This window comes from Aspergillus oryzae, chromosome 7 (genome assembly GCF_000184455.2).
Source record: "Aspergillus oryzae RIB40 DNA, chromosome 7".
Lineage (NCBI taxonomy): Eukaryota > Fungi > Ascomycota > Eurotiomycetes > Eurotiales > Aspergillaceae > Aspergillus > Aspergillus oryzae.
Genome location: NC_036441.1, coordinates 2,756,929 through 2,770,209, shown reverse-complemented (window position 1 = coordinate 2,770,209; position 13,281 = coordinate 2,756,929). Strand labels below are relative to the sequence as shown.

The 13,281-nt window shown below is 49.7% G+C and overlaps 5 protein-coding genes across 5 annotated transcripts; 4 read left to right on the top strand and 1 right to left on the bottom strand.

The window, feature by feature from the left end:
- Positions 1 to 1,684: 1,684 nt before the first annotated feature.
- AO090206000070 (uncharacterized protein) lies at positions 1,685 to 2,962 on the top strand (the record flags this gene model as incomplete). The annotated part of the gene is made up of 2 exons (XM_001826520.3): positions 1,685 to 2,724; positions 2,785 to 2,962. 2 exons carry the CDS (start codon positions 1,685 to 1,687, stop codon positions 2,960 to 2,962), a joined length of 1,218 nt encoding a protein of 405 aa, XP_001826572.1.
- A 2,562-nt stretch (positions 2,963 to 5,524) lies between these two features.
- AO090206000069 (uncharacterized protein) lies at positions 5,525 to 6,092 on the top strand (the record flags this gene model as incomplete). The annotated part of the gene is made up of 3 exons (XM_001826519.3): positions 5,525 to 5,579; positions 5,648 to 5,707; positions 5,899 to 6,092. The coding sequence occupies 3 exons, from the start codon at positions 5,525 to 5,527 to the stop codon at positions 6,090 to 6,092; spliced, it is 309 nt and encodes a 102-aa protein (XP_001826571.1).
- Positions 6,093 to 7,515: 1,423 nt separating this feature from the next.
- AO090206000068 (putative MFS transporter) lies at positions 7,516 to 9,442 on the bottom strand (the record flags this gene model as incomplete). Its single annotated transcript, XM_023233210.1, has 8 exons — positions 7,516 to 7,833; positions 7,889 to 7,956; positions 8,002 to 8,209; positions 8,262 to 8,680; positions 8,751 to 8,853; positions 8,907 to 9,029; positions 9,165 to 9,323; positions 9,380 to 9,442. 8 exons carry the CDS (start codon positions 9,440 to 9,442, stop codon positions 7,516 to 7,518), a joined length of 1,461 nt encoding a protein of 486 aa, XP_023093738.1.
- Positions 9,443 to 10,295: 853 nt separating this feature from the next.
- On the top strand, positions 10,296 to 11,997 carry AO090206000067 (tRNA-ribosyltransferase family protein; the record flags this gene model as incomplete). The annotated part of the gene is made up of 8 exons (XM_001826517.3): positions 10,296 to 10,379; positions 10,457 to 10,707; positions 10,785 to 10,868; positions 10,935 to 11,255; positions 11,325 to 11,382; positions 11,430 to 11,507; positions 11,574 to 11,761; positions 11,811 to 11,997. The coding sequence occupies 8 exons, from the start codon at positions 10,296 to 10,298 to the stop codon at positions 11,995 to 11,997; spliced, it is 1,251 nt and encodes a 416-aa protein (XP_001826569.1).
- Positions 11,998 to 12,257: 260 nt separating this feature from the next.
- AO090206000066 (thymidylate synthase) lies at positions 12,258 to 13,259 on the top strand (the record flags this gene model as incomplete). Its single annotated transcript, XM_001826516.3, has 1 exon — positions 12,258 to 13,259. The coding sequence occupies one exon, from the start codon at positions 12,258 to 12,260 to the stop codon at positions 13,257 to 13,259; it is 1,002 nt and encodes a 333-aa protein (XP_001826568.1).
- Positions 13,260 to 13,281: the final 22 nt, after the last annotated feature.

Sequence of the window (13,281 nt, the reverse complement as noted above, 5' to 3'; positions counted from 1 at the left end):
GTGGGTCGGAGAATATCGCAAGCCACACGGCCATTGCCAATGGTCACGATCCCTTACATGGATTGAACCAATTTTACTGCCGTCTTACTCAGAATGATCTCAATTAGTGGTCGGTGAGAAAGGTCAATCAATAATTGTCGGCCTAAAGGTAGATCTGGGAAAGAATCGGTTGCAACCCATTTTCGTTCCCCGGTCAGGCTGGTGTTTTCCAACAGTAAATAGTGGGGGTTAGGCAGCGTTGTTATTATTGTGAGTTTTATTATTATTAGTATTAGTATTATTATTATTGTTATCGTTATCTATGGATTTGTTTCCATAGTACGGAGTTGATAGATCGGGTATTCGGGCGTCCAAGAGATCCAATTGTGCGGGGTTCATGTTTTCTTTTCTTTTTCTTTTTTTTATTTTATTACATGTTTCCATGTTCAGTGCAACATCGCCATGATTCATTGATAAGTCACTATATTTAGTCGCCATAAATGAGGGCTCTCGCAACCCTATCGAGTTCTGGTTGTAGTAAATAGAAAACTTCCATGGCTGAGTTTTGATCCTTGGAGAGTTTAACATTCCTTAGATGAGGCGATGAGATCATCCATCCAATAGACACATGCCATCTAGAATTCGATTTTCGTTTTCTTTGAATTTTTAAGGTACTGTACCGACTAAACAACTAAAAGATGTGCAGGATTAGTCATTAGTACAGTGAGGTAGACAATCAACCGTTCGTTTGCATCCGAGTGACCGTTGTGTCTCATTCTTTGTGACCGGTGAATTGTTCTCTTCCTCTTCTTCTCCCCATTTCTCATACTTTGGGAATCAAAAAGAAAGAGAGAGAAAGATTGAAATCAAATAAAAAATTAAGATTTTTTTATTCTCCGCTAGATGTAGCGTAAGTAAATAATTGAACAATAGTAAGGCATCATTGATCAACAGTGCTCTCCAACCTTGAGGAACTAAAAAGCGTCAGCAACGTGGCTCGCTCCGTTTCCACCACATCCAACCCTTTGATCCATTCTCTTTCGTTGCCCTCCCACTGTTTCAACTCAACTCCCTGCGCCACGCGCATACCTTGTCTCTAGGCCCCGCCTCGTCGTGTACGTTGCTAATTTCCCAGTCGTTCCTTGAATCGCAGACCCGGGCTTCTGGAGTGTCCGCTTGGCGTCATCTGCTATGTACACTGACCCCTCCCTTGACAATCCCCTCCTTCTGATCACCTTACTTGATGATGATATTATTCCTTCGTTGGGTTGCTTGATTCCGTGCCTCCTTTCCACCGAACTCCTTATCGTATGACCGCATCACCCTTCTCCTGTTGATCGTTGGGAAGTTAACGCTGCCTCGTGTTGTCGGTATTCGGTGTGAGCCCTAGGCGATCCCCCGTCTTTGATCGATAGGTCATATACCCAATCTGAGTAATAGCTATCAGCCACTGGAATGGGCCTTGCCATCTGGAGTACATATTGATGAATCATCTCGTTTCGTTTTGATCTAACCCGCTTTTTATTATCTTCTTCTTTATTTCATTCCCATCGCAACGACAAACCCTTCCCGACTACATTACTGCACACCCCCCCTGCCCTGACCTGACCGGACCTGCCGTGCAACTAAATTAAAGCGGCATTGTCCACCGGTGATATTTCTCATTCCACTACAGACTGTGTCTCCGCATTGACTCAACACCACCATGGGGTCTTACAGTGTATCGTCGCGACAGCACAGTGCGCGGACGGGAGGAAGTTCGAGCTCCACTTACAGTGATGCTTCCGATCGTTCGAAAAGCACTGCCCCTACGATCTATAGCGAGCGGCCCACATCAAAGCGGAGAGAGAACATGGACCCGAAAGATTCAGTATCGACCTACGCCTCGACGAACCACGACGACGAACTACCGAAGAAGCCGCGCTATGAGGTGGTTACTCGCGGGGCCGAGTCAGATATTTTCCCTTCGGATGCGATTCCCTCGAATTCCTCCACTTTTGGGAAGTTGTTCCCATCTTCGCGACGGCTGCTTATCGGGCATGATGATACGACCCTCGATGGGAACATGAACCTTTGTGTGCACACCCTGGCGCCACGGAGAGATGGCTATCAGCAGGCCGTTATACTTTTTCATCTCCGCATGTACGATTTGTACTCAAGAGACTTTTCGTTTCGCCGCTACTGTCGCAATTCCGAGCGCGAGGTGTGTCACTCAGCACGAAGACCGATATCGTCCGGAGGCCCAAACAAGCGGCCAGGATTCCAACGATCTTTGAGCAGTGCATTAGCCGGCTTACGCCCAGGCTCGAATGGCGACCATTCGACGCATAGTTCCAAGCGTAAGCGGCAGGACCTGGGTCAGAAGTCGGTTAAGGAGGACGACGAGGACTTTGATGGCCAGGACAGTCGCGACCAACCTCTGGCTGACACGATCATGCTGGAATTCTCAAATTACGCTCACGTCGAGATCAAAAGACGTGGTGCCGGCTTGTCTAAGCGATATGAGTTCGAATATTGGTGTACAAGATACCAGTGGCGGCGAGAACACCGAAGAGATGGAGACCTGCAGGAGGTCGCTTTTCATCTGATTGACCTGCGGACATCCAAGACCATCGCCCACCTGATACCTGAAATCTTGACTCCAATGGAAGCTGTAGAGGAGCAGGCCAAGGGTGGTTGGGTTCCGCCATCGTCCATGTGGATCAGCGAGGATTCTGTGTATGAAAAGATGCCAGATGTTGCCGAGTAAGTGATTCTTCGTGGAGCCAAAAATGAGCCGTGAACGGTTACTAACCCAAAGTCTAGTATGATCGTGGTTACAGGATTGATGGTCTTAGTTGATGACTCTATTCGTCGCCGGTGGCACTCCAGGAAACATGGCCAGCTCATGTCCCCCGTGCGCTCCTCACTCACCCGGAGTATGGAGTTCATGGGCCCTCGACGGCTCCTGAGTGAGGTGTTCCATCGACGAGGCTCAGCATAAGCCCCGAGTAACACATGGCCCCGGGGGAGGAGAGCCGTGGTGGTAGCCATGACGTGTTGGTGCCATGTCAGCCGGAAAGGAGGCACTTACTGTATTCGCTTTTTGATTGATGCCAATATTACTGATGATCTTGATGAGTTTGCATATGACACGAAAATAGTCCTTTTCGTTTTCCTTTTTCCTCTTTTGCCATGTTTCGCTTCTCCTCATTTTCTCTTCTTGGAATACTTGGTTTTGGGTTGATATCCCGGTGTATTTTTGTCATGAGCATGATTGGGCGGCAATGAAAACTCAAAGCGGCGTGATTTTAACTTGTAGTCTGCATTCCAAAGCGAATGGGAGGTTTCTGTGATTGGATTTGGGTTTTCAACCTCGCTTGTGCATTTCGTCTTTCTTTATGCTTGTTCCCTGTGATTAACTTACTTAAACTTTGATTCTTTCTTCTCCCGAAATAGCTATTCTTGGAATATCAACAGCATGTATGGCTATTATTCCCCCTTTGGTGGCTCCATCCCTAGCGTTCATGCGTGTCGGGGTTGGGAGATATGCATCTACACATGAACCTAACGGTTAGTCGTTTCGTACAAGTTGCTGCCATGGTCCTTTTAACGCTTCCTGACTTGTCCTCCTGTCTGTGCTGGAGCGAGTCAGGCCCCCATGGTGTTGGCCTCGGGACACAAGAGGAGGGGGCAATGAAGTACGATATTCTGAATTGGGCGATTGCTACGGGGACCGGATTGATTGGACCAGCATGGACGCCGCGGAAGACACGGAAGCTCGAGTTAGCGCTGGACTTGGGTGAAAGGAATTCTGGACGAGGGTTCTAGCCTTTCGCTACCCGTGGGAGTGGACAGAGATCAATTAAGCTTGTCGATGAGGCCGATGCGGGGCAGATCGAGGCTCGTCCCAAACATTGGTGCCGCGCGAATCAACGGCTTCCAGAGGATTCGTGGATGCGCTTCACCCTTCCCCGTTGACGCCGATTATCAATCGCGCCTCCTTTTCATGCAGGTTCCTGAGGTGCGGACGTGCCGCCTTGAGGAATTATTTATTCACGTCTGATTTCTATTTGTTGTTCCATAACTTCGTTCGGCTGCAACTTTCATGTCAATAGTGGACGCAACCGTGGGAAATGAACAGATGCACGTATGTATGCCCAACAACACGGTGCCAGAAGAATGCAGCGAATCATGGCCCTTTCTCCACCGGGATTGGACTGGTACATTCAGACCCAATTCCTTCTTCGCTGGCCGCTTGTGCTTCCCGCAGATAGACCATGTACGCGTTGGTCAACTGTTGAACCGGCTCTTGCTACCGTGATATTGATATCGCGAGTCGGTGGTCTCTTGTGAGCTCGCAACCCCCCTCCTGGAGAGCAATTGTTCATGCACAGCGGCCCGGTCTATGACTGTTTAGCGCAGGGCTGAGGAACGGACGGGATTTTTTTTTTCTTTCTTTTCCTGAGCCGTTTCCGATTCCTGATTAAGTCATTGATGAGCTGGCACTGTGGCCTGTGGTCCCGCCTTTAGCTCTATGAGTGGCTCAAATACCCAGTTGACATGAACCGATCCTGCTTTCAATTCGTTGCTTTTTTATCCTATGGGCCCCCCTCTCCGCTTTTGGGCAACGACCTGGGACCATACCCCTCCACCACCCATTCGTTCCAGAAAGAGGTTTTTTTGTCCCTCCCTTTCTGAGGGAGCTTTCATGAGGCAAACGGCTGGTTTGTACCCGATGGTAAAACACAGTTTACCGGACAAGGGAAACAAAAAAGGTAACAGATTCAATGGCCACCATGGCATAACCCGGGAACAGATGAAGGGCTCTGAGTTGTCCAACGTATCGGAAGTGGCACGTCGCTTTTGTACAACAAGTGTCTCGCTGGGCCTTTGCGTCAGTCCATGGATCTGGCGTGTGTGGAGACTAGTGGCCTTCTATCCTGGTATTCTGGCGTTTCTTCAAGGGTACATTCTCAGTCGGCGTGCGCCGGGCCGTTCCAGCTTGCAGCCTCAAGATGATCCGCATGTTCTCCATGCAACTGGCGCTTCTTAAGTGGAGGATAAGGAGGGGGGGAAATTTGCTGACGCTGTGCCATGCCCACAGCGACATGCATAAGCCTGCCTGTTAGGTTTATTGATTAGGTTCCGTGTTTGTCACGCCAAAAACTGTCTTGCACAGTGACGCTTTGGAGGGGGGATTTTTTTTTTTTCCTTTTTTTTTCCCTCCTAATTTTTTTTCTTAAAAAAAAGCATGGCCCACAGTTTATATGTCTCCCCGCCTCCCATATCTATTGAGACTGTTTGGATTGACAAGAAGATAAAAAAGGTCAACTGTTTAACAAGAGGGGAAAGCAGGAAAAAGTTTTCCAACAAGTCAATTGGTTTCATTCTTCCTTCACGTATCTCCGTTTCTTGCGCAAAGGCAACCCGCACTCCACCCTGACCCGTGACCTCTGATCAGCTTCTTGAGAGAGAACCAGTGTTTCGTTTCTTGGAGAAGAGCCCAAGAGTTCAACTCTGCAAAACGTGCTCCGTCCCTCTGACAAGAGAACCGCGATACAATATGTCAGCAAATAGTGCGAGTGCTCCTCGGACAAGTTGGCAGGACCAACTTAAAGGTATGCCCCACTTTGCAGCAATTCCCTCGAGAGGATATCATTTCCAGATGCTAATGGTCGCCGACAAGCCCACTGCAAGAACCATAAACTCGACGCACCCCTATTTAACATCTACACCGAACGACGAGGTATGATCCCTGTCCTTCCGTTTCCTTTCTCTTATACCCCTCTCCGCCGTTGTATTCTGCTAGTATGAGAAAGCCCTCTTTGTTGTCGAATACTGTCTCGGCACGCACAGAGTGGAGTCGACTTCACCGACTTTTGCAATCGAAACTCAGTGGTACCATACACTAACGGGGTTGTCACTTTTTCTCCTCAGGTGGTCGCACGGCTTGGACCTGCGTCGCCTCTGTCCAAGGGAGGCAGTATCCGGCTCAATTCTGGTACGACGGCAATTACGTCAATAATGCCAAAGAGGATGCTGCCGAAAAAGCCCTGAATGTACTCAGTCCACAGCCGTCCCGTAATAACACCAGTTACCCGGGCCAAATGTATGTTTGCCCGCCTCGCTGAGCGACACTCCTGGTTTTCTGGGTGGCTGTAACTTCCTTCTCTTTTGACGATGCTTCGATCTTGCCGTTAATTCCGGTTTTTGCTTCTCCTTCTCCCTTCCTTTTCCTCTTCGCTTCGAAAACGCTCTTCGAATTGCCGCCGTTTACTCGGGTTTCGCAGACGTGTACAACATTCCCAGCTGTCGACCTATGCGTCTCTGATTTTACAGTACAGACATTCTGGCAACACCGAGGTGGGGGGTACGATTAGGGACACAGAATCTATGGATGCAGATATTGCCTTTTCCCCTGTGGTGTTACGACTCTGGGCACAAGAATGCTTGCAAATTCAGTTGCCCTGTTGACTTTCGTTCTTTCTCTTTTTGGGTGCAAGCTTTCTCAGACGATGGTCCAGTTGACTGTCATGTTTGAGCGTGCTGGTATTATTTTTCTTCCTTCTTCCTCTTCCTCTTCTTCTTCTACTTCTTCTTTCTCCTTTTCTTCTTCTTCCTCCTCTTCTTACTCTGATTTAGCTCTTCCTTATCACTTTTTTCCCTTGTCTATTATACAAACGGTCCAGGTTGCGTACGGGTATTGTGGCACGATTATATTTAACGACAGACAGACAAACAGACAAACAGACAGACAGACAGACAGACAGATCAGATCAGATCAGATCAGGTTCTACATTATGACGAACAACAAACAAATTTGATTTTTTTTCTTCATTCGTCGTACTCTACAGATACGCGCTTTCTTTCCTCAATTTTTTTTTTTTTTTTTTTTTTTTTTTTTTTTTTTTTTTTTTTTTTGCATCCCAGCTTCCTCCGTGTCTGTTACTCGCGGAAAATAACCACAACGGCAGACTTGCTGCGTCTGTGAGAGTCCGCGCAGGGCAGGTAATAGATGCAGCTGGAGAACTGATATTTCTAGGGTTGAAAATTTGGCGTTCTGTCTTCTTTCCCCAAATTTGAGCTGTGCTCTCGTTTGGGAAGATACTTAGGGTGGCCCCTCAATTTATTATTATTATTATTATTATTTTTATTTTTTAGAATTCATCTGGTATCATTACTGGGTGTCTACTTCGCCTTAGATTTCGCAGCTTGACGAGATATACGATGTGTGAAGGTGGACTGTTGCTAAGGTACAAATCTAAGTCGGGACTGGTTGTATAGGTACAAGGTGAACCATCCATCCTTTTTTCCAGACCCAAATCGCTGGAACCAGTTTCAGGATCCCGCCGTGTCATGTCCTGAGCTTAACCTTATTTCTCTGCTCACGTGCCGCGTACCATGGTTCGTCCGACTTTAATTTCCCTCATCCGCTATACACTGCCGATCCAACGGTTCTAGCTTCCATTGTCTCGGTCGTCCCCCAAAACCACCAAGGAACAAAGAAAAGAAAGGCGAAAAGCAGGACCGAAAAAAAAATCTTTTCTTTTCTTCCTAATACGCAAATTTATCCTCCATTCCTCTCCTTTTATTCCTCCATCCATAGTATACTCGCAACAACAGACAACCTACACAGACAAACAGAAGCAACGCCGCGTTGGTCCAGTGGCCGGTCGGATAACCCCTCTTCGCTTCGTTAGCTTTATAAATCCACACACCCACGATCTGCCCCGGAGCTCCGACCGATACGTTTAGGGCGATCGCGAGGCCCGTTCCGGCTGTTGAGCGGAGGTTGGAGGAGAGCCAGCCGAGAAGAGGGGGGATACAGGCGAAGGCACCGCTCGTGGCTACTATCAGACAGCCGTAGCGATGCTAGCATAAATTAGTACGAGCCACAGAAGCTGGCAAGATAGCGCGGTCAACGTACGAGGTATGCGTCCGGTGGAAGAACGGCAGATGCGAGAAATCCCATTGCCCCAATGAAGGAGAATGCTGCTGAATGAAGGCCGCGGCTAGAGACCAGTCGCATGAGTTAGACACAATTGAACTTGCCACGTCTAGGGCTGTACACGGCGTACCAATTGAAATGATCTGCGGACCAGGCTGCCGCTGTGGTAACTACGTATGCTACCGCCCATGGCGGAACTGTCATAAGCTGAGCGCGCAAACTGGTATACCCGAGCCCGCTCGTGATTGCGGGCGTGAAGAGCGAGAGGCTGGAAAAGGGGGTGGAGATGCCAAAATAAATCTATACAGGCCATGTTAGCTCAGATACTTGTCGGAAACATGGTTCAATACACAAACGACAGACGCACTATATAATGAGCGTATAACCGCCAATCCGTTAGAATCTCCTTAGCATCTGCCCAGGTCATTGCATGCGCAGCTCCCTTTGAGCCTTCATTCTGCAGTCGCTGCATCGCCAGCTCCTTTTCCTCTGCACTGAGCCATGATGCCGTTTCGGGGTAATCGGGAAGAAAGAACCAGACCAGGAAGGCAGAGGCACAGGAAGGAGCCCCTTCGATGATAAATAGCCATCGCCATGCAGATAGACCGTGAGCTTGATTCATGTGTCCGACGCCATAGGCAATTGCTCCGCCGAAGGCTCCCGCCAAGGTAGCTGATGCGAGGATGAGCGCCACGCGCATCGAGCGCTCTGAGTTCCGGTACCAGAAGGTCAGGTAGTAAACAAGTCCGGGGAAGAGACCCGCTTCCATAACTATGAGAGTACGAGTTAGGTTTCAACTATGAGGTAGGTTGGTTCAGGAGGGCTCTACGCATCTAGGTACCTCCCAGTAAGAAACGAATACCAGTCACCTGCGCGTAATTGTGTGCGCCACCCAAGCCCATGGTGGATGCTCCCCAGCCGAGCATCAAGAAAGCAATCCATTTCTAATTAATGTGAGTGCCTGTGCCCAGGTTTTTGTGACAGGTTCAGTGCCTACACTTGGTCTTAGCTTCTTCAGGAAGTAATTTGATGGAACCTCGAAGAGGGCGTAGGCGATCAGAAACACCATGAGCGCTATACTGTTGCCTTGCTTAGTGAGATAACGGGGTTGACCTGGAACCTGCATACGTGTATTGGTACGAAGTCATGCTAGTCTCCGTGAGGAGATCATTGCCCGTGTCTTCATTGAGAATTTTGGCATTTCCTGCACCTTTGATTAGTTACCCAACCACCTACATCATGTCGCCCAGCAGACAAGGAGCGTAAACAATTGAAGCACTTGCGACCTACAAATATTGGATCTATCTAGATAGCAGAGAAGGTAGATCGCGGCGCACAATGGAAGGATCCGTAGATCTTGCTTCCAGATTAAAGCTCTCTCTCTCAAGTTGTCAATTTCCCGACCGTGGGGATTCTAATGGTGGATCAATTAGTGTGACCACCCGGGCCGATCCTCTTGCGTTGTCATACCTCTGAATCCCTCTCTAGATCGGCATTCTCAGCAGCTTGGTGGTACTTCTCTTTCTCGTCCATGGTGCAAAACTCGGGTCCCCCTGCAACGGATGGTGAAGGCCAAGCTACCCCGAGTGACAAGACCTTTTAAGTTATGCGACGACTTCTCTGAATCAGGAAGGATTTGCAACCCCCGCATGAACCAAACCCAAATAGCCGGGAAAAACTTCGCTAGGGAAAAGTTACGGTGCAGAGTACAACTGCCTCCAGAGTCGGTCAATCTCCGACTAGCGCATTAAGTGGACACAGATGAGAGCTTGTATATTAATCTGACTGGCTCCAGCTTCCATCGAGCCATTGGTGATGGCAATTAGTAAAATTGTCGGCCCTTTTCAGCTTGCTCGGTAAATTGGGTAGTTGCATGCATGGTCAGGCGGTGAATAGGAAAGATCTGGTCAGGATATGGGGATCATATAAGACCCGAAGGGTAGTTTCAGGAGGGAATGAGCTATTGAGTCTGTAGGCTAGTTGCCCTCCCAGCCATCAATCATCCTCAGTCGAGAGACAGGGAGATCTAAGATTCCTCCCCAGAGTAGTTTATTTAGTCGGGTATGGGGACGATATGTGGGGAGACGTTTTGTACGATACGATACGGTACGTACTTACCAAGCGCATCACCAGGGGCACTGCAAACAATACAAATAAGACAAACAGTCCTGATCGGCAGACATTGATTGCTCTATCGATAATAAATTGTTGCGGTTTGCGGTCTCGTGCCTCGAATTGACACTTTGACAGTGCGGTCTTCTTGATGACATGCCTTCGACTCTGTTTAACTAGACAAACGTTGTTGCATAGCATTTATAGCGCGACAATCCCTTCGCTACGCCATACGATTCCCTCCGTGACCCTGAGCGGGGCAAGAATCACAAAGATGTCAACGTCTGCACCGGCCACTTCTGCGCCGCGCAAGCCTATGCCTTCCGCATTGAAGTTCGATCTGCATACGAAATGCTCAGTAAGCTGCAGCTTGCATCTATCGCTGGGGCCGATCGTTTCTTGACCGGTACTGACAGTTGCCTCAATATGTTATAGACCACGAAAGCTCGTGCCAGTACTCTGCATCTTCCTCATGGCTCGGTCCCTCTTCCGATCTTTATGCCGGTTGCGACGCAGGCGTCCCTCAAGGGCTTGACGTATGACCAACTCAAACAGACCGGATGCATGCTTTGCTTGAATAACACCTACCATTTGGGGTTGAAACCTGGGCAGGCGGTCTTGGACGAGGTGGGCGGTGCGCATAAATTGCAAGGGTGGGATCGAAATATTCTTACCGATAGTGGCGGGTGCGTTGGTTGTGATATATCCTGGGGAGGAGAGGGTGATGTTATATGCGCGAAGCGAAATCTGACGTGAACCCTAGTTTCCAAATGGTTTCCTTGCTCAAACTTGCTACTGTCACGGAGGATGGTGTTCGATTCCTTAGTCCCCACGATGGCACACCTATGTACAGTGCTCCCTCACCATTTCCATCTCCAGATCATCGAGGATACACCTAACCACGGCGAATTAGGCTGCTCACCCCGGAACACTCCATCTCCCTGCAGAACTCGATAGGCTCAGATATTATCATGCAGCTCGATGATGTTATCGCGACCACATCGCCGGACCACGCGAGGATTGAGGAGGCCATGGAACGGTCGGTGCGATGGTTGGATCGGTGCATCGATGCGCACAAGTACCCCGAGAGACAAAATCTGTTCTGTATCATCCAAGGAGGATTAGATTTAGAATTACGGAGGAAGTGCTGCGCCGAGATGGTAGCGCGAGATACACCGGGCATTGCCATTGGAGGACTCTCCGGAGGAGAAGCCAAGGAGGAGTTCTGCAAAGTGTATGTCAATGCCTTTTCCTCCTCAACCACACGCTTTTCCCAAAGCCGGGTTCCGGCTAACGTTCATAGGGTCGATACTTGTACTGGGCTTCTTCCAGATCAGAAACCGAGATATGTGATGGGTGTCGTAAGTGATTCAAGGCTGACTTGAAGTGCTGTCTAACGTTATCCCAGGGCTACCCCGAGGATTTGATTGTAGGAGTTGCACTCGGTGCGGACATGTTTGATTGCGTTTGGCCCACGAGAACAGCTGTAGGATTCCCATTCCCATTATCGGTTACTAGAGAATTCGGCATTGATTGACAATTGACAATTTAGCGATTTGGAAACGCGGTGGTCCCGTCTGGCACTCTCAACCTTCGCAACCACACTTTTGCCCAGGACTTCAGGCCAGTGCAAGAAGGCTGCACTTGCACCATCTGTCGCCCCAAAGATCAGGGTGGCCTAGGAGTTACACGGGCTTACTTACATCATATAGCGGCCAAGGAAACGGTTGGCGCTCACCTGTAAGATTGCCTCATCCGCCTATAAGGATCTTATGCTAACCGTGAGCAGCCTTACAATTCATAATGTTCATTATCTACTTTCCCTGATGGGGGCTGCGCGACAGGCTATCCTGGAGGACCGATTCCCGGCATTCTTACGGGAGTTCTTCAGCAAGCTTTATGGAGAAAAGTCTAAGTATCCGGAATGGGTGGTGGGGGCGTTACGGGGTGTTGGCGTTGATTTGATGGAAGACTAGTATATATCATGTCTTTGAGCATTATAGATAGCGTCTAATGCATATACCATGGCGTCGTGAATGATATGAATCTCTCGGCCCTAAAGCTAGTATGTAAACGGCAAACCACCCAAGCTATCCATCACGTGCTCACGTGCCGCGTCGCGGACGCGTTTGATGCGATAATGGAGAAGATCCGAAATCTCCCAATTGAACTTCACACCCTAGAGTCCCTAATACCAAAAGCTTTCCTACGATTTACATCAAAAGATACCAGCAAAATGTCACCCTCCGCTGAGACACCATCAACCGGCACAAGCAACGGCAGCACGCCGAGCCTAGCACACAACCCCAACCATGAAGAACACCAATATCTCAACCTCATCCGCACGATCCTCGCCTCAGGCGAATACAGACCCGACCGCACAGGTACCGGCACACGCTCCATCTTCGCACCCCCTCAGCTCCGCTTCTCGCTCTCAAAACCTGCTCCCAACCCCGCCGACGACCCCATCCCCGTCCTCCCCCTCCTGACCACCAAGCGCGTCTTCCTCCGCGCCGTCGTCGCCGAACTGCTCTGGTTCATCTCCGGCTGCACCTCATCCCTGCCGCTCTCCGACCAAGGCGTCAAGATCTGGGACGGCAACGGCAGCCGTGAGTTCCTCGACAAGGTCGGCCTGGACCACCGCGAGGTCGGCGATCTGGGTCCCGTGTACGGGTTCCAATGGCGCCACTTCGGGGCCGAGTACGTCGACGCCAAAACCGACTACACGGGACAAGGCGTTGACCAGCTCGCCGAGGTCGTGCACAAGCTGAAGAATAACCCCTTCGACCGCCGCATCATCATGAGCGCCTGGAACCCCGCCGATCTCAAGAAGATGGCCCTCCCGCCTTGTCATATGTTCGCCCAGTTCTACGTCTCCTACCCCAATGGCCAAGACCAGAAGGGTCATCTCCACTGCCAGCTCTACCAGCGCTCGTGTGACGTCGCCCTCGGCGTGCCGTTCAATATTGCCTCCTACGCCCTCTTGACCCATATGATTGCTCATGCTGTGGACCTGCATCCCGGTACCTTTGTTCATGCCATGGGTGATACTCATGTCTACCTGGACCATGTCGAGCCCTTGCAGGAGCAGCTGGTGAGGGAGCCCACCGAGTTCCCGGAGTTGAAGATTCGTCGGGATGACCGCGGTAGTGGGGTGGTCGATGGCTGGAAGCCGGAGGATTTTGAGGTCGTCGGGTATAACCCTCACAAGGCTATCAAAATGAAGATGAGCGTTTAGTTACGTTTAGTCTTTTTTGCTT